Source organism: Psittacula echo (genome assembly GCF_963264785.1).
Source record: "Psittacula echo genome assembly, chromosome: 1".
Lineage (NCBI taxonomy): Eukaryota > Metazoa > Chordata > Aves > Psittaciformes > Psittacidae > Psittacula > Psittacula echo.
The window spans coordinates 114,816,249-114,838,762 of NC_137735.1; the positions used below are offsets into that span (position 1 = coordinate 114,816,249).

Here is a 22,514-nt window from a genome sequence, read left to right on the forward strand (position 1 = left end):
AGAAGAGAAAGACATATTTCATGTTAAAACACATAGCAAAGTGGGGTGAAAAATAATTTAAAGTGAGAAGGAAGTTCCTTAAGTACTGAAAAGCAAATGAAGACTAGCTATTCCCCCAACCAACTTAAAGGCCTAACATAGGCTAAAAGATTATGGTTCAATACTATTATTATAGTGCAAGTATGATGAATATACCTCCCACCAAATGTTAACATGAACTGCTCTGGTTTCACTCTCAGATTTTTTTATTTTTTTTTTTTTTTAAAGATGGATGACTTCAGCAGCACAAAATGACACCTCTGATACATCAGCTGTCTCGCTTTTGCTGCTTTTCAGCAAAGAATTTATTTTGATAAGGAAAATTCACACACATTAAAATCATTTTTATTTTTTTGCATTTTGACACCAGAAGTGAATGTTTTATGTTACAGTTTTCTATAGGATGGACACAAGTTTAGCTATTTGGATTACTAGAAAGGCAGATTAAAACAAAAAACAAAAATTAATCTTAACAGAAATAAACCCCCAAAACTATTGCTTTGCTACAAATTACCATGTTTGTCCCAAAGTTCACAGAAAGTAAAGCTTCTCCATAGCTATAGCCTATGCAATAATTGTACCTAGAGTAAAAAGATAATGACTATTAACTAATGTTCTCAGCGTTTTATAAGTAGCACTTCAAGAATTAGTATGATTTATTGCGATTTTGTACCAAGCAGTAAGACTGAACATCTGGATGCTGCAGATTTAAGCACACCAAAATGTATACATTCACTTTGAAAAATTGTTGCTTATCACTCTTCATTGGTAGTAGTGAAGTCAGCTGCCTGCTCAACTAAGTTACACAATATAGAGTGTTTCAGCATGCTTCCACTGAGAAAAATATTCAATTGCATGAAAGTAGTAAATCTCACCTCAGAAGATGAAACTGTAGCAGAAAATGCAGCAATGCCCTCTTCATACAAGAATAAAACTTCATATGGAATTTTCACACTTTGAGAATACTTCTCTACATGAATATTTAAAGATAATCAAAAGCTGTGTTGGAAAGACCTCGCTTAAAAAAAAAAAAAAAAAAAAATAAAAACCAAAAAAACAAACAAACAAAAAAACCACCACTAACATCAAAATTTAGACTACTTCAGATAACAACTCTGACCCAAAAAGTATTTTAGTAGTAAATTATATTGATGCAAATTTTATTTTCCACGCATATTACTAATAAATAAGTTCCTCTAAGACATCTCTTGCCAATTAGGTTTGTATTCAGCTCCTACAACACTGTAAGCACTAAAACAAAGGGATACATTTAAATGAAGGTACACTTAAACGGAGTTACTAATATGATACTAAGACTTTTACAGAAATGCAAACAGGTTTACAGTTACATTTACTAAAAAGTTACAGTAATCTACAGAAAAGGTTGTCATACTCTCCCTACATCCTAAAAGAGATCAAATTCAGTTACATGGTTACTGAAAAAATGCATACAAAAATGCATTTCCCTTTATCACCTGTGTTAAAATCCTCCTCCACAATAATCTATAGAGACAGAAGTACAACTTCTTTTCTGTACAAAGGAAAAGCTTTAAAAACACAGCTTCACATTTTACTACATTTTTGCCCTTCTCAGCTTCCAAGTTCTTGCAAAAACAAATATACATTTTCTCAAAAATGAATTTAAAGGATGTCCACATTAAAAAAATAAAGCCTACAAAAAGTTCAAAGATTTAAAAAAATGTTACTCCTATGGCAGTGATCTCCTACCAGTCCAAATCCAGAAAGTGACCGATGTCCATTTAATATTATCTTTCTTCCTTTATCAAATTTATCATGTTCCAATCACATTATTTGTAAGAAGTCCTTGAGCCGATGAGAGGGCAGAAGAGTTCTCTACAATTAAAAATAGGAGATCAAATTGGGTGTGCCTTTCAGAAAAATACTCAGTTGGCACCACCCTGATGGATAATACTCAGATACTCAGAGAAAGGATTTCCTTGATTAGTTTCCATTGACTGATAAACTGAAAACAAGAAGACCGAAATGACAACAAAGAGAAGAACTTTTATCCACAGGGGAATGGAGCGTTTTTTTGTTGGTGGTTTCTCCAACTTGATGTCAGTTGAGGTACCATATTTTGGAGCATACTTAGAGAAACATTCCTCCATTATGAAGTCACTGTGTTCTATAGGCCGGCTAGCAGCTCCTTTGATGGGTTTACGGCAGCTAGCGCTGTTAATGAAAAAAAAAAAAAAAATCCCAAACCATAAAATATCACATATTTCAAAGAGCAATCTAAGGTACACACAAGGTTTATTATAATGAAAGAACTAAAAATTATTCCTAGTGAATGCAGTACCTGAAACATTTGTCGCAAACTAACATGTCTATCATTACTACAATGAACATTGAATGACTATCCTAGTCATTGTTTAAATACACACCCCTTAAAAAAAAAGCTGAAATGCCACTTCATCCTGTCCACATAATCAATGGATCATAACTGGCAATAAAGCTCTAGGAAGTGTGCCTCTCCTTTTATGTCTTTAGTGATCACTTATGCAGCCCCACTGGGATTTCTAAATCCAAGACTGCCTTGGCCTTTAAAATATGTATTTGACGGCTAAGCCAACACATAGAGCCAGAAGACAAAGCAGTAAGGGTTAAAAAAAAAACCATCTACATTGCCATGTCACAGAATAGTTCCGGTTGGAAAGGACCTTAAGATCATCTAGTTCCAACTCTCCCTGCCACGGGCAGCATTGCCTCACCCTACACGCATGGCGTACAATGCATGATTTTTATTAAGTGGTATAGATTTAACACAACTGACAACCTCAAAATGAGAGCAAAGCTGAGTGGTGAGAGAATACACCACAGCAGTAGTAGCTGCTACCATATATTCTCCTTATGGTAAGACTTTATGCAATTGCAATTTAAATCGAAGCTGTAATTAATGTATTGGAAACACAAGAGTTAATTTCACACCTTAACATCGGGAAATTCTCTCACTCTCTAACAGGACAAAGTTTGGTGAATTGCTTAATTATCCAGAAAGTTATTTAAATTTTCATTTAAATATGAAGTTGCAAAGAAAAATGTAACAGCCCTTCTTAGATGCCATCCTTATTCATGCTAAGATTAATCTCTGACTAGAAAAGGAATGCCACTTAGAGTAAAAAAAAATAGGGTATCTGAAAATTCTTTTTGGCTTTCAAAAAGAAAGCTCAAATATATGCTGGGAAATCTTTCATTTAGCAGCAGGCCTAAAGCAGTTGTATCTGACAGAAAGCTCAAATATTTTAAGCTACACAGATAAGCCCTTTCTATATAACTTGCAGCATTCAGGAGTTCCAATAATAATTCCTACTATAATATTACCCTGTTCTCTCACCCCCAATCTAAATAAAGAAATGGCTGTTTTGCCTAGCAAAACTATGCATATAGAACAGAACAGCTGGTCATCTCAACTGTTACTGAGACAGCACAAAAAGTGTTGTTCCTCAGAAACCTACCAATATAATCAGAAGACACTCATCAGCTTAAATAGGATTACAAAACTGAGAAACAAGCTCCACATAAACCTTAGAAATACCTAATTCCTGTAGGTGTTGATACTTCATAAGGGAACATTTCCTTGAGAATATCCCTTTCTACTCTTCGTTCTTCTGTATGAGTTCTCTCCAGCACCTAGGAAATCAAAACCAGTTATAAACCTAGTAAGACTGCAAAGCGAAAAGCTCCTGCATAGCTATCTCAGTGACCATAACCATGTGCAATTTTTAAGACTGAGTCACCCAGTGGCATTCAAGAAATTTACTTCTTGGGTTCTAGAAGTTAGTTTAACCTTTGTTAGTGGCAGCTGTCTGGTCACTTTTGGTGTCTTAAAGCATTCAGTCCTCTCCTCAGTTTCCTTTAAGATAAAAAATATGCCGTATAAATACAATAAACCTGCCAGCCAGTGATGCAGATGATCAAAAAAATTTAACCATCACCTCTATCATGGCTGTGTTGAGCAGATCACAGGATTGGTTGTGGCCAACATAATTAAAAAAGTACTGATGTAGGCAATCTGTCTCTTCTTGCTGTAATAAACAATGCCACAGTACAGTAAAATATTAACCGAAGAAAAAAAAACCAAACCTTAAGCTTTAAATAGAACATCCGGTTTTCCCACAAGCTTCTATTTGACAAGTAATCCTACATTCCAGTTACACTACAAATAAATTGTAGTGTATGCCCCATTTCATAATAGGCATAATGGGCATTTATGAAATGTAGCCCCATTTCATAAATTTCAGACCCACTGAGAATAGGTTTCAGAAATGTTAACACAAGTTTTATCTGCAGTAACTACATGAAGCAATGAAGTCCATTTAACTTCAGCCAAACATTATCTTGTAATGTAAAAGTACACAATATTACAGTACTATGTTAATACAGTTACATATACTTCCAAGTGCTTTAGACAGTTCTCCGAGAATATAATTTTGACAGATTTACAGTTAACCTAGTCAAAGAATAATTTTCTTTCTTGATAACTGATAGAAATCTACAGATGCTTTTTAAATTCAGGCTTTTGGTCTAAAGTAATCCTACTATTTGAGTCCCTAAATTAAAGCACATTATGGCTTTTCAGGATAGGCTGATTTACCAGATCAAAAGTAGATAATCCAATACTGTTCTATCTTTGAGCTATTCAAAGGATTTAAGGAAAAAAATAACCTACATTTTTATCAGAATAGCAGCACAATAAGAAATAACACACCAGAACATATTTGGCTTAGGAAAAAAAAGTAAGATCTACACACACACACACCCCTATGCCCCCAAATCTGAAAGGGGAACATAAAAGAGAGAATATACACTTATTTTTATGCCATGTGACAATACTATTTTGACTAGTAACATCTGGACAATGATGTCCTCTACCCCTTCTGTACTAAAAAGTAAGCACATACACACAAGGATCTTGATCACAGAGAGTAAGCGAGAGCAATCTAAGTTTTAATTTATTTACTTCAGCTGTCATCAATGGTTTCTTTGGTGTTCTTCTGGGCATGTCTGAGAGTTCACTGATTGACAGTGTAGGAGCTGCATGCTTGTAATTTCCAGTCACCCTATTGCCAACCTGCCAAGATTCAAAATTGTTCAAACTCAGAATCAGCCAAAATACAAAATAAAAGAGAGGGGAAAGGTGGCAGAACCAAGCAACAAAACCTTTATGTGCATTGAATATATGCATATTAGCAGTTAACTCAAGGTTATGTAACAAATACTTTGAAATAAGCACAGGAAACACATTGCTTATCATTCCATGTACTTTCTGTTAAGCCATTTAGAAACAAAGCTATTTAGTTCACAAGAAAAGCCAAATTTAAAAGCTGATATTCTGCATGTACTTAAAAGATCTAAGCTTTGAAAGTGCCTCTTTTCAACCCTCCCCACAAAAAGACTTTAGATAGGATCTAGGCATTTACCCAGTCCCATCTCAAAGTGAGCAGCAGACACTGAATATGGTTTCAAAGAACATAGTCTTTGAATAGTCTTAGTTCCCTTGAAACAGCCTGTCTGTTTAAAACAGAATGATTCCATCAGTAAAGATATATTACAGAAGAATACCACTTGCATGATTTATTGAACATATTTACTAAGCATATTTACTAGGGTCTCGTTGCTTGCAGTCAATATAGTTTCAGCTATGGGAGTACTCTCTGATATTACAGCATCATCTACAGGCAACTGTGCTGTAGCTTCCACCTGTTTGTTTAAAACAAACAAAAGAAAACAATTGAATAAAATAACCACTGAGACCCTAAAAGTGAGAAGAAAAAAAAAAAAAGCTTGTCTATTATAAAAAGCCTATCATCACCCTTTTCCTTGGTGTTCTTCTTGACACTCTTGTAGACTCCCTAGAAAATGCCTGCAGAGGTCCACTTTTTGAAGATCCACTTGTCCAGACAGTCTCAGTAACTTCATCTTGAGAATAGGTCTATTCAAGCATCAAACACATGATCAAATACATGAAAGCCAGCTCTCAACATCGGATACCCACAACCAAAAGCCAGAATAGCATGCATACTCCAGAAGCAGTGTCTACAATCCAAAAATTATCTGGATCCTAACACATTCAGTAATTATCATCTAGCTAGACTAGTAGCATCGACCACAATACTTACATTAGAGCACATTATTGTTGAAATACAGAACTGACAAGATAATGCCTGACAGTAAAAAGTTTACTTACTACAATAGAGTGAACTAATGCTACCTACAAGTAGTTACATCAAGTCATGGACAAAAAGTATGCCAGCTTTAAGGACCAACTACACACACACACACACACACACAAAAAAAAAATCTATGAGCATAAGCAGAAAGCATCACCATATTCTCTGCTCTCATAGGGGTCTATTCTCTCAAGCAGAGGTGGGAATGGTCTAGGAACAGCCACCCACATATCAATTTTCATGTAACAGTAGGTTTAAACAATCAAGCCTGACTCAGATCTTTACCAATCTAAGTAACAACATGAAGTGTCAAACTTTTATAGCCATTAAGAAACACAGATCACTCCATATGCCATAATGCAAGTTTTATGCTTGAAGAAAAAAAAAAAAAATATCTTCCTCAAAACAAATTCCATACATAGACCTGGAGGGAAAGGGAGAAAAGGGCCTGCTTCTTCTAAATTATACACAAGACTTCCCTTTGTATTTGATTACGTTTAAAAATAATAATAATTTGGAAAAAACTTTGCTCATCCAAGATATCTGCCCATTAACACCTCATGCATTGATGTACTACCAAGTTTTTGGAAGTTACATCCAGCGCTGATGGAAATTATACAGACTGGTGCAACTGTCAGTTACAGTTCTAACAGCAAGTATCACTGGAACAATACTAGCCCCAGAACAAAAAAGCCAAGAGCAGGCCAGAAACGATTTACTGAGGGGGGAGCGGAGGAAAAAAAGCCAAAAAAAAAAAAAAAAAAAAAAAAAACAAACCACAAAAAAACACAACAACAAAACACAACACAAAAGCAACAACAAAACAAACAAAACACAAAAAGTTAACAACATCCTCCATGCGTTCACCACTTGTATCTTCAGAGTTATTACAGTGAAATTAGAAGCTGAGCAGCCTTATGATTTCCAAGTTCTGTACTACAGCTGCTACATAGCCAGCAGAGGGAGCACAAGTGTTTCACTTTACTCCAGTCACTAAAATACTTAGAAAGCCAAATGATAAGTCCAGATTCAGATGTTTCACACAGAACTGTAGATTTCAACCTAAGTCACTAATATTCTTTTCAATTTAATCAGGATCTTCCAGCCCCTCTTTATACAGTCACCAGACACTGGCTTCACTTCCCTATTAAGAAAAGCTTAACCTGCAGCCTTCAATCATGGCTCCCCACCTCACCTCCCTACACCTTCTATTTGAGAGGCATTCTTCTTGAAAAGCCTAAAGAAAAGCATTAATTTCAGAGTAGTTCCACTCAAACACATTCCAATTAATAAAGCATACAGCAATTCCCTCATACTACTAATGGAGAGCTCTCCTGGTCCAGGATGTATGACGAGAAACTAGTTTTCTTCTAGTGGAAGTTGGAAGCACTTCAGTAAATAAATGCTTCTCCTTAGTTCTTCAGAGTGTTATCAATTATGTGTTTTAAGTACCAAATTTCAAGGTTTTTTTCTCTTACATAAAAAGTCTATGGGGAAAAAAAAAATTCTACTGCATAAACCCCATCCAGACTTCAGCAGAGCATATTCAACAGACAATTTAAAAAAGTTGTTGCCTACAGTTATACTTATCCTCAGTGTCAATTGAGTAGGCCATGTCTGCTTATTCCACAAATATTTGAACTAAACAAACCCTATTAGAACATTTGTGTTTAGGTACACCAACACCCTATGTATAACCGTAGAAAATTACAGTGATGTGGTACACAGGTACTATTTAGCCTGTGCTTTTAACTGTTGCATTACTCAAGCAGCAAAGCTACAGATGAGTTTGCCTCAGTTATCACAGCAGCTGCAATGCTGCTTATTTTCAAGAAGCCCAGATACACAGAAAGTAAAAAACTCAAGGGAGAAGTAGGGGAACACAACACTGCAAAGTGTCACTACACTAAGTCTCAAGGGGAAAGACCAGCTCTACATTGTTAGGACTTCATAACGTTTACATTATTTAGCCTTTTTCTGTCCAGTGCACTTACTATGAGGCCTTAGGCTCACTTTGGAACTCTAAATCTATGCTCACCTACCCAAGTGGAAGTGGGCGTTCAAATAATGGTTTTCTTCCAACTTTTTCAGTCACTATAAGGATGCAATTACACACAAACAGCCAAGCTCGAATTCATCTAGCCCTCCACTGTTAAATAAGTGATAGGACCCATAAACCTGCTAACCTCCTTACCCCATTTATTTTGCAACAGCTGGCTTAAGGACTGTCTATTTGCACTCATTTCTCAAGGGAACAGCAACATCCACCCATGCCAAATGACAATCTTTTCAGGTCTGTACATCCAGACTAAGATTAGTGCTACACAGGACCTATGAAGCAACATACAAGTCTGCTCACACACTACCCACCAACTCAGCCCCACCGCCCTTCAGAGCTTCATAATCTTTGAGCCAATGCCACACAGACCATGACAGTTGCATATAATTCTGCAGAATATGGTCACTTGACACAATCTCAGAATGGGGCCCTCCTCTGGACTTGTTCCAACAGTTCCATGTCCTTCTTATGTTGAGGACACCAGAACTGTACACAGCGCTCCAAGTGAGGTCTCAGGAGAGCAGAGTTGGAGGGGCAGGATCACCTCCTTCAACCTGCTGGTCACGCTCCTTTTGATACAGCCCAGGATATGGTTGGCTTTCTGGGCTGCGAGCGCACACTGAAGCTGGCTCATGTTAAGTTTCTCATTGACCAACACCCCTAAGTCCTTCTCTGCAGGGCTGCTCTGAATCTCTTCTCTGCCCAACGTGTAACTGTGCCTGGGATTGCTCTGACCCAGGTGTAGGACCTTGCACTTGGCATGGTTAAACTTCATAAGGTTGGCATCAGCCCACCTCGGCAAGCGTGTTGAGGTCCCTCTGGATGGCATTCCTTCCCTCCAGCGTATCAACCGAACCACACAGCTTGGTTGCATCAGCAAACTTGCTGAGGACACACTCGATCCCACTGTCCATGTCACCGACAAAGATGTTGAACAAGACCGGTCCCAACACCGATCCCTGAGGGACACCACTCCTTACTGATCTCCAGCTGGACATTGAGGCATTACACATCTGCTAACCAGAAGCATGAAGTTGTTCTTGGCTTCAGGCAGATGTAAATCTTTGTTAGCCATTTTTATTTTGTTGTTTGTTTGGTCTGTTGAAAGGTAAATGGTTTAACAAGCTACAGTTAAGAGTTCCTGAAGAATCTGGCATAATTGTGAAATTAGATTTTTTTTTTTACTTAATGAAATGATACTCCTATTAACTCCTGGTAATTAAAATATTGCACATGTAATAAATTGCAGGATAAAACATAGTAATGACCTCATGTTATTACAGTGAAATTAGATGACAAAAACTTAAGCAGGCACTCGTCATTTGAAAATTCCACAAAAATACATCACTATCTCTTCCCTTTTATTCAGTAAGTGGGTTCCTGAAGACTAGGAAGCTTGCTTTGTTGACAGCTGAATACCTCTGTTACACTGAGGCTGGCAGAGACTTCTAGGTGAACACAGATTTAGAAAAGAGTAATCCTTAAAATACAAGATTCAAATGCTTATTCTAAAGACCATCATGAGCAGAAATTGCCTGAATAAATTAAGGAATATTTTGTGTGCTGAACTATGCGTGCGCTTTGTAGAGTTAAGATCCGTTCAGCTTGTGCCCTAAAAATCAATTAATAATAATGAGAACTAGTTACAGATCTCCGTAACTGCATTCCATTACCCAAGCTCACACCACAATATATTACCTGCTTTCAGAGACATCTATAGCAAAAGCATGCTTATACATACAAACACATTATCTAAAAAGGAAGCATCTGGCATTCAGAATAAAGTAGTGAGGAAAGTCACTGACCTGCTAAAATACATCAAGCTATTAACAGGTAAGATTTTGAGCCACTAAATGTTTTCTATACAAATCCTCTCCTGTAGCACAATTCTACTACTTACTGGTCAGATGAGTAAAACTGTAAAGATGCTAGGTAACTTAAGAAGGGGAACAGGGTATTTAGTGACACTGTCATATCACAAGAACACATCAGTCACCAACTACCAAATCCAGTATTCAGTCAACAGTTTGAAAACCTGAGGTGCTTCTGTAAAATTTCTCTTTCACCACAACAGAACTAGTATTATTTATAAGGACAGTTGGTACATATTGTGAGGTTTAAACTTGTTGTTTATTGCTATTCTTCTTAGGAGAAGCTTTCCAACAAATTAATGTCTACACTAGTACTGCTGCCACAAGCACAGCTGAGGAAAAAAACCAGATAGCTAATGCATGTGTATACACACACATACACATGCTTCTATATATAGGCATATACAGAAGTACATTACTTCATGTATTAGAAACATTAAACAGATGTATTTAAAATGCATACATATATGTATAGATATCACACCAGATGGATATAAATGATGTTTTAAAATACATATACATACATTTCTTAAAAAAAAAAAAAAAAGGAAAAAAAAAAGCCCAAACCAACCTTTCTCTAAACTTTTCTTTTTGCATGTTAAGGTTGCCTATTATTTTTTTCGAAGAGGTTTGTCTGACTGGCCAGCTACTGTAGCACAGCTTTTAGCAGAACATAATTTTGAACATTATCGGACAGGCTAAACCCAGCAGCTACAGTTAATTCACAAGATTTTCATGCTGCACTAGAACAGGCTTTCTGGAAGAACTTTCAAAAAACAGCAGAGCACACTAAGTCAAATGTGATTATGTTAAAAGAATTAAGGTGTTTAGTGAGCACATCACCTGCAGTTAGCAGCTGTTCCAGACACCACTGAATTAAAACATACCTGGTTGTGTTCAACAGCTCTTCTTTGTCTGAGTGCTACTGGAGTCTTTGTCCTGGCTTTCAACGGTTCTCTCTTCTCAAGCCTCAGTTCAGTCTTTGGATCTGTAACCAATTTTAATATAACTAGTTTCTATAATACTACTGGTTGTTATACTAGTTTAAACCAATTTTATTTCAATAAAATAAAATTTTAAGAAGCAACATAACTCCGTTAAGAGTTACCACTTTCCTAGAAAGCTTGAGAAAGAGGTAAGTTTCTCCACTGAATGTAGAAGAGACATTTGAAGAATAACCTTAAAAATATTTTAAAACACTGACCCAAGTATTTCAGTTTTGTTATAAAACCCTACATTTCAGATAAGCTTTGGCCAATCCAGCAGTTCAATTTACAAACTGGTATCAAGCTGCAAATACTTTAACCAAAATACCATTATACTATTAACTGTAGTAAGGGTATTAAGCTTTTCAACATCCTTTAGGTTGGTAGTTTTATTCCCTTTAAAACAGGTCCTTTTATATAAAACTGATTTTTGATGCAGAAGGGCAAGCAATTAGCAGTCATCTTACCAGTAACAGGATGTATTATTACCACCCCTTTCTAAAATTCTAATATACCAACATATCTAGAGTCTATTTATAGAAAAGTTCTGTTTGTTTAATTTTTGACAGGGAGGAAGCGTTTGGTTTTGGCTTGGGGTTTTTTGTGTCTATGCCCTGTTCCCTTCACCCCCCTCCCCAGTGTTTGAACTTGGTAATTAGATAGAGCATGTGTAAGTAGAAGGAGAAGGCTGTCAGCTGTGACTGGGCTCTCAGCTGTGCTAAAAATAAATAAATATATAAATCTTTAACATCTCTCCCTGCTTTGAAAGAGCAAGGGCTTTAAGTTCAAAACCAAGCCCAAAGACACAAGAGAAATCCATTGAGCTCCTAGTTGTATTTCAACCCCTTCTGTCCTTGTATTTCAACTCCTTCTGTCCTATCTCCATAGAAGTTCTGTAGAAGCAACAAAAAAAACCAACACCCTCAAAACCAAACCACACAAAATAAGCATCTTCTAACATTCCATTCGATACACTCCCTAAAACCTACAGTGTTTTTATATAAAAAGTATGATGGTGTGGTGTAAGTTCCATTTCCCCCACCCCTATACCTTTTTGATATAAACTTAGTATTAAAACCACAAATAACACATCCAAGACCAACCAACCCACCACAAACTAAGCCCATAATGAACAGAGCATAAAAGTGATTGAGTCATACATGACAGACATTAAACCAAGGAAGTACAGAAGTTTAATAACATTCATACACGATCCAATAGTAAATAACTACTGTGAGCACCTTAAGACAAAACTGCACTTAAAGATGAAGTGCAAAGGACACTAGAACAGTTAATATGCAGTTCTCTTACCCATCAGATTTACAGGCTCCAATCCGGGGAAAATGGACAGAAGGGAACAGTTTAGTAGTGGAAGTTTCCTTTCCCAGAACTCGATCACTGTGCTAGTACTGTGTGATTAATTACATGACTCAAGTGGTCTACAGCAGTAAGCCTCACCTAACAGCAAGGTCATGCCCTCTTTAGATATTTCTTCTACTCCAAGTATTACTGATGTATAATTTGAATAGTTCATATGCAAGTTTCACTTAAATCTTACCTTCTTCACTGTCACTGTACTGGTCAGAATCATTACTTCCATTCTGCCTGGTGTTCTCTGTAACTGAAGAAATAGCTGGGAGAGGCACAGGTGCCTTTGGTTCTGGGCCTTGCTCCATCAGTTTCAACAGTTTTTTCTCATACAGTTTCCTAGTAGTAGCTATAAACAAGAAAGGATACATGCTAAAGATGGTTTTCATCTTTCCTGACTTGACTGCAAGAACCTGGGTGTTATATATTCCTTTAGGATCTTTGAAAGCATGGGGTTTTGTATTTTTGATCAGTCTGTAAGGCCCAAAGCATATACCTCTAGGTAGGTAACGCTAACTCTAAAGCTTCTAACTTTTTGGTTTAAGAGAATTCTTAAGATAAACTTAGACCTGTTAGTACACTGAAAGTTACAAGCATTTACCTATGTAAAGGGAACTTACCAGCTCCTTAGATATTTTATTTCATATGTTGTAATACACAAGTGGTCATGCTCTCACAAAAAAAATTAAATTGTGGGACTGATACTGCAAAGGCAACAGTTTCCATGCATATTCCACTATTATTCTCCTAATCCCTTTACCCTGTAATTAATGCCCTTTTCCCCCTTGTTTAACCTTTTCCTTTTGCCAAATTAAGCCAAGTAAGCATCAAAGATGGTGCAAGTAACAGCAACAGAACTTCCTGTTTGAGGCGTCTAGCCATCAGGTTGGCTCACTTGATCTGAGAGCTGTTTAAGATTAAAAGGTAACAAGTTTAGCACATACTTCCATGTCAGAGCCATGCTGGCAAAAAGCTATAAAAGTGACTCTTGCCTGAGCTGTCAGCTGCAGAAAAGTCTAACAGAGGAAGATTTCAGGCAAGAGGAAAAGGCAGACTACAAGACACAGAATCCATGCCCTCTAAGAATAAAGCTTTTACTTAAAATTTGAACATCTTTCCAGTGGACTCCATGTGTACTTGAATTTTCAGAAGATTTGAGTGTTATCCAAGAGGAATAAATTGAATGAAAAGGCATGCAGTCACAGCTAACATAGTATTATGCGTAAGACTTCAAATACACACAGGATTCCAGGCTCTATCACTGTCACTTCCATTCACCCAGGATCCCAAGAACATTCGCAGGAGGCTCAGCAAGCTACAGCAGCCTTCACCTTTTTTTTTTTTTTTTTTTTTTAAAAAGGTTTGTGGAATTCCCTTGCCATTAAGCTAGTGAACAATCTGAAAAGCAAGGAGCTTTGATCCCATATCACAGATGAGTGCCCAAGGCAGGAGATTAAGCTGGGATAAGAACTTCTGATGTAGGTTATCATGCAAGACAGAACATTAGTTCCAAGGAGCTGGGGGGGGAGGGGGTGGTGGCAGGAAGAGAGGGGAAAAAAAAAAAAGAGAGAAAAAAATAGCAGAAGAAAACATTACTGCACAATGCAGTAAGTAGGAAATGCTCTAGTGATGGGGAAGTTCCACATTCTCATTCTGCTCTCAATGCTATTAGGTTATTATGTAAGATTTATATTCTTTTTTAGCAGGCCCCAGATCTCCACCTATGTTATCAGAAAAAGTCAGCACTGGGGTAATTAGGTTAACTAATAGTTACACAGCTTTGGAACAGAAGTTGGAACATCTCCAGCTGGCCTAGAACACAAGAGGAATGAACTGCAGACTTGTCTATAATGAAATGCTTCAAGTCTTCTCAATGTAAATAGTTCAATGAAAACATCTTAAGTGGAAAGCAGGACTGCAACAGTATTGGTATTAAACTTAAGTAACTCTATCAGATAAGCTTAGAAGACACAGAACTGAGGTTTATTGGGAAATATGTTGAACAGATCAGTATTGCTAATACCACTTGACCTACCTACAATTGGGCCAGGATTTAGTCCATACTTCACAAGTTGCTCTTGAAGATCTTCATTACTCATCTCTGTTATGTCTAGGTCATCCTTCTCCTCTGGCCTGGGTTTGTCAGTTTTCTTTGTGGCCTTCTGTGAGTATGCAAGGAAGAAACAAGAGACAGAGTGTTTCCAGCTAATATAGGACACACTGTTTTCTTCTAAGGGAACAGGAAGATAGGAGAGTCCTAAATACACAAAACCAGAAAAAGTAATTATATTAACCACTACCAAAGCCTATGTGAAACACTTTAAACATTTACACCTACTAAACAAACATGCACAAGCCTTCTAATTATATAAGGACACACTGTAAGCCTCCTCTACAGTTAAAAAAAACCCAAACCCACACAAACCCTTACTCATTATTCCAATCCTGCATTTTAATTTGAAGTTCAAGTATACAACAGGAGAGAATTTCTTTCCTATGACTGGAGAGGTAAGCTTCTAGCTTCTACCATCACAATACTAAGCTACAAATATTTATGCTCCATTGGCATTTCTTCACATTCTTCTACCTCACAGGTCAACACTTGTTCCTCCAATGGCATGGAAAAAGTAGCTACACCCTCTCAACCAAGTTCCTAAAATCCTCATTCCCACTTATCCTGGTATTCTCCGTAAGATTACATGATGGTTACAAAGGAAGTGCAGGGAAGGCAAAACCAGAAACACCCTCAAATTTTCAAAATCCTGTCTGCCTAGGCCTCTGCTACTGTAGCTCTAACAGATCCTAAATCCAACTATGGCAACACTACTTGAATGGTTGGCAACACACCACCACCACATACAGATGGTTATCAAAATAATCTGCCAAAATGCTACTCCTAAATTAGCAGTTTCCGCTATATCCAAACAGTGTTCATAATATTTGTCCAATGTGGGAAGCCTTTGTTCCTAACAGGAGGTATTTCAAGCTCCAAGATCTCCAAGAGAGTGAGAAGTTAAGAAAAAAATATGTTAGGATCTACTTGCTCACAACTAAGAAGAGCCTTGATACTGCTTTGAAATAAGTCATATTTTTGTCTCAAAGTCATAGGATATAAACAGATATAACTTATTCACTTAGTATTTTTCTCAACTTGGTTGCCCAGATGACCTGTCTGGTTTTTCTGGTACTTAAAGAGTAAAATTCCAGATACAAATATGTTGTAATAGTCACTATTAACAGGGTTCTGTTGTATTTCATAAGATAGCACCAAAAGATTGTAAAATGACTGACACAGGTCACCCATACTTGCTAGCCGCTGACACCAGTTCAATACTGGTTTGAATGCAAGCTTGTTCTTGCCTCAAGTGTCTTGATATTTTGAAGCTAAACAGGGTCTATGAGAGGATTTCCAAAATACTGACTTCTTAGATTTTCCTCCAGCTCCTGGACTGTGAAAAATCTCAGAATTTATGAACCAAAATCAGCTGCTGAAAAGCAACACTCTCCAAAACCTCATGCTGTTTCTTAATTCTAAAAAGTAGACTCCAAGTAATCTGAAGAGATAGTGCCACTAAAGCAGCAGATTTGACTAACAACAGGTTTACAACACATTCTGTCAGTCATTCCATTACCACATAATAATGTAATTTTTGAAGCAACTGAGCCTACTTGTGTAGTACACAAAAAAAACCCCAATGAACTTGCAGCTATGAGACTTGTGTCAGCCATAACAGTATCACAAGTTCAGCATCACATTAACAAGAATTTAATATCCGGTGCATATTTTTTTTCCTGGACTACTCGGAACTGTCCAACAACATAAAAGAATCTCAAAACAAATAACAGATTTCCTTGTTGGGATCTGTTTAGACGACTTGCACACATCACCAAGAAGATTAATTAAGATGCTACTTCCATACTTCAGAAGAAAACTACCACCATGGTGCAGGAAATCACCATTCCAATGGTATTTCAAAGAAACTGGAAACTTAATTTAATGTAACTCTACCTTTGTATCACTTACAGGCCACAGAAGAAACTCTAACAATATACACCAGAAAAACTACTCAGCATTGTACTAGACATTTTACAGAAATCTTAACTACCAGAAATCTAAATCCAGTTAATGAGTAACACAGTCCTTTAAAATAAATAAACTCACATCTCCCATAGCATCTTTGGGAACTTTATTGGTTTTTTACAAGATTAATTTTACTTTTTCCTGCAGCATTACCACACATTGAGACTATCAGAATAGTCAGTTTCAGCAGAGAAAAAGGGCAGGGAGGGGATGAAAGCTGAAGATAATCTGTGTCCTTCAATCATATGGCCAGATAAATTAACTACTTGTGTTGTGTGATGCCTTCAACTTTTACTTTGAATACCTATTCTCCTTAAAGCAGAAACAAATTACTTCTACTGTACAAGCAGAAAGCTGCCATTGTAACCACTCACTGTATCATAAGATCAGTTCCTAGAAGCCTAAGGCAGAAGAACCCCTCTCATGCCTTGGTTACAGTATGATAGCATTAACCTCACAACATCAGTTTTAATTACCACTACTATGGTAAAAAGCACCACCACACTTTCTGTTCATCATCACAACTTATTCATGAGACTACCCTGTGAGACAGATTATAAGAACTAGCTTTAAAATTTACCATTGCGAATAAAAAGAAAAGCCAAGGAAAAACAAAAAAACAAAATAAAACAAAACCCCACAACCAAAACAAACAAAAAAATCAACCCAAACCCACAAAAAAAACCAAAAACAAAAAACAAAACAAACCAAACAACAACAACAACAAAAAAAAAAAACAACAACAACCAAAAAAAAAAAAACCAAAAAAAAAAAAAAAAAAAAAAAAAACAAAACCAACACCACCAACACTCCCACATTTTCCTGGTCTGGTGACCACAAGTAAAATTAAAGTTGTCTTACTGTGTTGCAGCGGTGAAGTGCTTAAAATAAAATTGTGGCAACCACTAGGCTTTGCCAAAGTAAGGCAAGGCAGCTGACCACTTTGCATGCAATGTAAATATTCCTGCAACACTATGCCCAGATCAATAAATCCTCATCTGAAGATCTTCTAATTCCAACCACAGCTAGCAGCATTAAAACAAACAACAACAACAAAGTATTTCTAACCATTGCCATCTGCTAGAAAACAAAAGATGGAAGAGGAGCTACATAATTCACTTGAGAGAGATTTGTTCACACCAAAGAGATACCACCACCAAATTGCCATCTATCAGGCTCAGTTCCAGATTAACTAGGACCCAACCCTTCAAACAAGTACTGAAGTGAGTTATAAGCGTAGGGCTTCCACACAGCATTCTCAGTTCTAGGACCACAGGAAAACAACAGCATAAGAGAAGTTAATCTTCTCAGTGTCATATCTCAACAGCAAAGACCTTTCATCTTCTTACACTAATGAAAGGAGCAGAAAATGCAAGCAATGAAAATTCAGACTTGGAAGCTATCCCATACCTTATCTTTTGTATTCCTGCTGAATAGAAATCCAGCACCCACAGACTAATTTATCCAGCATAATGTACAGGTACCTTTACTAGGTTCTAGCACTACTCCACCAAACACAAGCGTTAAGTAACATCTTAAAGAAGCCATTAAATAATATAACAGACAAATATGGGACACAGCATTTTCAAATCCCGAATTAAATGGCACCTACTTTAAAATATTCAAGGATTTTAATCCTTATGCTTCCTCACTAGAAGCAGAAAGGTTCAGAGCTTCTTTACTATTTCTCCAAAACAGGTTACGATAGGCTAAGACAGTGTCATGGTTTAAGCCCAGTCACCCACGCAGCTCGCTCACTCACTCCCCCCCCAACTCCCAGAGGGATGGGGAGGAGAATTGAAAGAATGTAACTCCCATGGGCTGAGATAAGAGCAGTCCAGTAACTAAGGTATAACACAAAACCTCTATTGCTATCACCAATAACAATAAAGATAAGGGAAATAACGAGGTAAGAGAATACAACTGTTCACCACCCGCTGACAGATACCCAGCCCTACCCAAGCAGCGCTCTAGCCCTTCCGGGTAACTGTCTCCAGTTTATATACTGGGCATGATGTGCTGTGGTATGGAATACCTCTTTGGTTAGTTTGGGTCAGGTGTCCTGTCTCTGCTTCCTCCCAGCTTCCCCTCCTGCCTGGCAGAGCATGAGACTCAGAAAGTTCTTGGTCAGAGTAAACATTACCGAGCAGCAACTAAAACCATCGGCGTTATCAGCACGTTTTCCAGGCTGAAAGTCAAAAACACAGCACTGCACCAGCTACTGAAAAGGAGAAAAATGACTGCTACCATTGAACCCAGGACAGACAGCCCAAATCACACCAATAGAATGCTTTTTGATTTTCCAGTCCATACAGCATCCTTTCTGGTAATAAATAGCTGTATTTCTCTTAGGGGACTGGAAGACAAGGAACTGCATAAGCTAAGCCTCAAAAATAAGGCTTATATTGTGGAACACAGGGATGCTGGAGAGGGACTCTTCAATAGGGACTGTAGTGACAGGACAAGGGATAAGAGGGTTAAACTTAAAGAGAAAGGTTAGGTTAGATACAAATTTCTTTACCATGAGGGTGGTGAAGCAGTGGAACAGGTTGCCCAAGGATGTTGTTAATGCTCCATCCCCAGTAATGTTCAAGGCCAGGTTGGACCGAGCCTCGGGTGACATTGTTTAGTGTGTGGTGTTCCTGCGCCCATGGTAGGGGGGTTGAACCTAGACGATCTTAAGGTCTCTTTCAACCCTAACTATTCTATGATTCTAGGACTCCCCTTACATTTCTTATTCTATCATACACAACCATTGCCTGCAGTAGATTTTCTTTTTTTAAACCAAGTCCTACTGAACTTTTTAACCTCAAATGCCTCCAGACAGTATTTACCAAAAGCTATAGGACAGACAAAATACACAATGAAAAGGATATTATGCAGCAGTAATTTAGAGATACTGATACACACAGCAATGAATTCTCTACCTTTTAACATTAGTTAATAAGTGCCAGACCTAAAATTTCCAAGCTTATGTATGGTAACAATTCTAAATTATAAGATCAGGGACTATTCAACCCTTCCATTCCCTCCACAGTGAAAGGAATGTGCCCACCCTGAAAACATATCAGTACTGCATAATGAAGAGCTGCTTACAGAGAACCTGAGTGAAAGAGTACAAAATCACCAAAAAAAAAAAAAAAAAAAAAATCAAGAAACCAAATTAACCGATGGTTTCATCAACTGAATGCTGACCTGGAGATCTGGCTTGTGTACGTGTCCCTGCTGAACAACGGACATGCACTACTAGACAAAAATTACTTCAACAGGATTTTGTTGCTTCAATATAAACACCATTACTACACTAGATGTCTAACAAGCACATCTCCCTAATTCATGATTCTAGAACTGCAGAAAGCCTGAAGGTGCAGAACAGCATGGCAAGACTTCTCTCTGAAGTGGGAACTACTCAGCCACCTCACCCCTATTGCTCACAGCTGTCAGTCGGACAACAGATGAGTGCCATTTAAAAGGCCACAAAAGTGTTAACCTGTATTCTGGATCACATTTGTACAGCACATCATTAAGAGATACAGCCACACAGGAGACACTGAATAGATTATCTTCCTTCACAAGGTACTATATATGCTTTACAAGTCTCGCCTCTACCCAAACACAGTTTCACTTTCCATGCTCACTATCTTCATAAACCACCAGTTTTTCCATTAGCTTCCCTTTTCCAACAGGGAAGGGGTTGAAATTACAGTTACCTCAGCTACAGATATTATCACTACCACACCATTCTGACCTCAAAGAGCTACTTGATTAAAACAAGTGATTAAAAAAAAAAAAACAACCACAAAAAAAACCCCAGAACACCAAACCCACAACACTCAAACAAAAACAGCAAACAAAAAATCTTTCCAACAGGTCCTTCAGGTCCAGATGCTCTCATTATACCTTCATTAACAGAAGTGAGAAGGAGACATCCAACTGGCATTTTTAAAATCATCACTTTAAAAGTCAAAAATATCACTCAGTGTGTTTCAGAAGAGATTCTTCCAAGACATTAAATGCAACAATAAGACAAATCATAAAAACCTACATATTTTAAGTTCTGAATAGCTCCTGTCTGGCAACAGTGTCAAGGTATTTTTGACATGAGCTTTAAAACAATGCTTGTAGGGAGACAGAAATGCCTTTTCATAGTTACCTTTTCTGAGCTATGTGTCCTCATATTCACCCCATAGAATCATAGAATAGTTAGGGTTGGAAAGGACCTTAAGATCATCAAGTTCCAACCCCCTTGCCATGGGCAGGGACACCCCACACTAAACCATGTCACCCAAGGCCTCATCCAACCTGGCCTTGAACACCGCCAAGGATGGAGCACTCACAACCTCCCTGGGAAACCCATTCCAGTGCCTCACCACCCTCACAGTAAAGAATTTCTTCCTTATATCCAATCTAAACTTTCCCTGTTTAAGTTTGAACCCGTTTACCCCTTGTCCTGTCACTACAGTCCCTGATGAATAGTCCCTCCCCAGCATCCTTGTAGGCCCCCTTCAGATACTGGAAGGCTGCTAGGAGGTCTCCACGCAACCTTCTCTTCTCCAGCCTGAACAGCCCCAACTTTCTCAGCCTGCCTTCATATGGGAGATGCTCCACTCCCCTGATCATCCTCGTGGCCCTCCTCTGGACTTGTTCCAACAGTTCCATGTCCTTTTTATGTTGAGGACACCAGAACTGCACACAATACTCCAAGAGAGGTCTCACGAGAGCAGAGAGGCAGGATCACCTCCTTTGACCTGCTGGTCATGCTCCTTTTGAGGCAGCCCAGGATACGGTTGGCTTTCTGGGCTGTGAGTGCACACTGAAGCTGGCTCACGTTCATTTTCTCATTGACCACCACCCCCAAGTCCTTCTCCACAGAGCTGCTCTGAATCTGTTCTCTGCCCAACCTGTAGCCGTGCCTGAGATTGCCCCAACCCAGGTGTAGGACCTTGCAGGATTATTCAGATGCAGATAGTTCTCTCCCACAAAAAAAAAGGTGTCTCACACCAGCCACTGTCTTCACATACCACTACACTAAATAAGCTTAGGGAAAAGAAGTTGCTCAAAAACGTAATCAGAGATGAAGGAGTTGGCTCCTCCAGAGAGTACTGTCAGACTGAGGCCCAAACAAGCATGATTTTAAAAGCTCTTCTCCTGGTAGGAGTATGTAGGCAGTGAGCCCTCTCCCCCCTTCCCAAAAAGAAGTACTCCATCTAAAGAAATGGTCATATTTAAAATTATACTTTCAGATATTTCACGGGACAGCTCTTTTTATATATATAAATATATATACAAACTATATGTAGGTTAACATTTAATCTTATTTTGATTTAGTGATTTTCTTTTTTGTACTTGAAGTCATCTTCTACGAAGCAAATTGCATTTTATGCAATAGGAGGGGATTTTGCTGCCTTACATTATGAAGTATAAAAACAGTTACTTCCTACAGTAAAATAGTCTGATTTTTAACTTTAGGTGCCAAAAAAAATGCTGATTTCCAAAAGAGTTTGCTTGTCTAAAGCATGAGTTTCAGGGCCTGAAAACAACGTGGTCTGAACAAAACCCCTATAAGCCTTGATCTGCTTATACATGAATGTTAGGAGTCTGTACATTCACTACTGGACCAAAATAAAACACAGGTCAAAATAAACTCATATGAATAATATGAAATATGAATAAATGAAACAGCAGCAGCATCACTATACACAATACATCAACTTTAAACCACTAGCTTATTAAGGTTGGATGCAGTATTGATAGAGCTGTGCTAGAAGAGTGATGGATTTAAAAGACAGTCTGTAGTCAAAACTATGCGGTTTTGTCTCATTGCTGCATAGTTTTTATCAACAGAAAATGTGCACCTAATTGCATTATCAAATGCCTAGAACTTAGAAAAAAGAACACTAAAATGACAGCAAAGAGAGT

The 22,514-nt window shown here is 37.8% G+C and overlaps 1 protein-coding gene across 11 annotated transcripts in view; it reads right to left on the bottom strand.

Moving 5' to 3' along the window:
* TMPO (thymopoietin) overlaps positions 1-22,514 on the bottom strand; it is a 31,944-nt gene that overhangs the window by 4,665 nt on the left and 4,765 nt on the right. For 3 of the 11 annotated variants that reach the window (XR_013956869.1, XR_013956870.1, XR_013956871.1), the window contains exons 2-11: positions 14,550-14,676; positions 12,705-12,863; positions 11,048-11,148; positions 5,873-5,992; positions 5,665-5,760; positions 5,021-5,131; positions 3,996-4,085; positions 3,848-3,913; positions 3,596-3,690; positions 915-2,232 (exon numbers count right to left, since the gene is read on the bottom strand). Coding sequence is in view for 7 of the 11 variants with exons in the window: in XM_080617892.1 (XP_080474018.1) it covers positions 1,944-2,232; positions 3,596-3,690; positions 3,848-3,913; positions 3,996-4,085; positions 5,021-5,131; positions 5,665-5,760; positions 5,873-5,992; positions 11,048-11,148; positions 12,705-12,863; positions 14,550-14,676 (1,254 nt within the window). In the remaining 4 variants the exon portion in view is untranslated. Of the gene's footprint in view, positions 1-9; positions 2,233-3,595; positions 3,691-3,847; positions 3,914-3,995; positions 4,086-5,020; positions 5,132-5,664; positions 5,761-5,872; positions 5,993-11,047; positions 11,149-12,704; positions 12,864-14,549; positions 14,677-22,514 lie in introns of those variants that run through there. The other 8 variants (XR_013956872.1, XM_080617892.1, XM_080617896.1 and 5 more) reach the window with 8 other exon arrangements.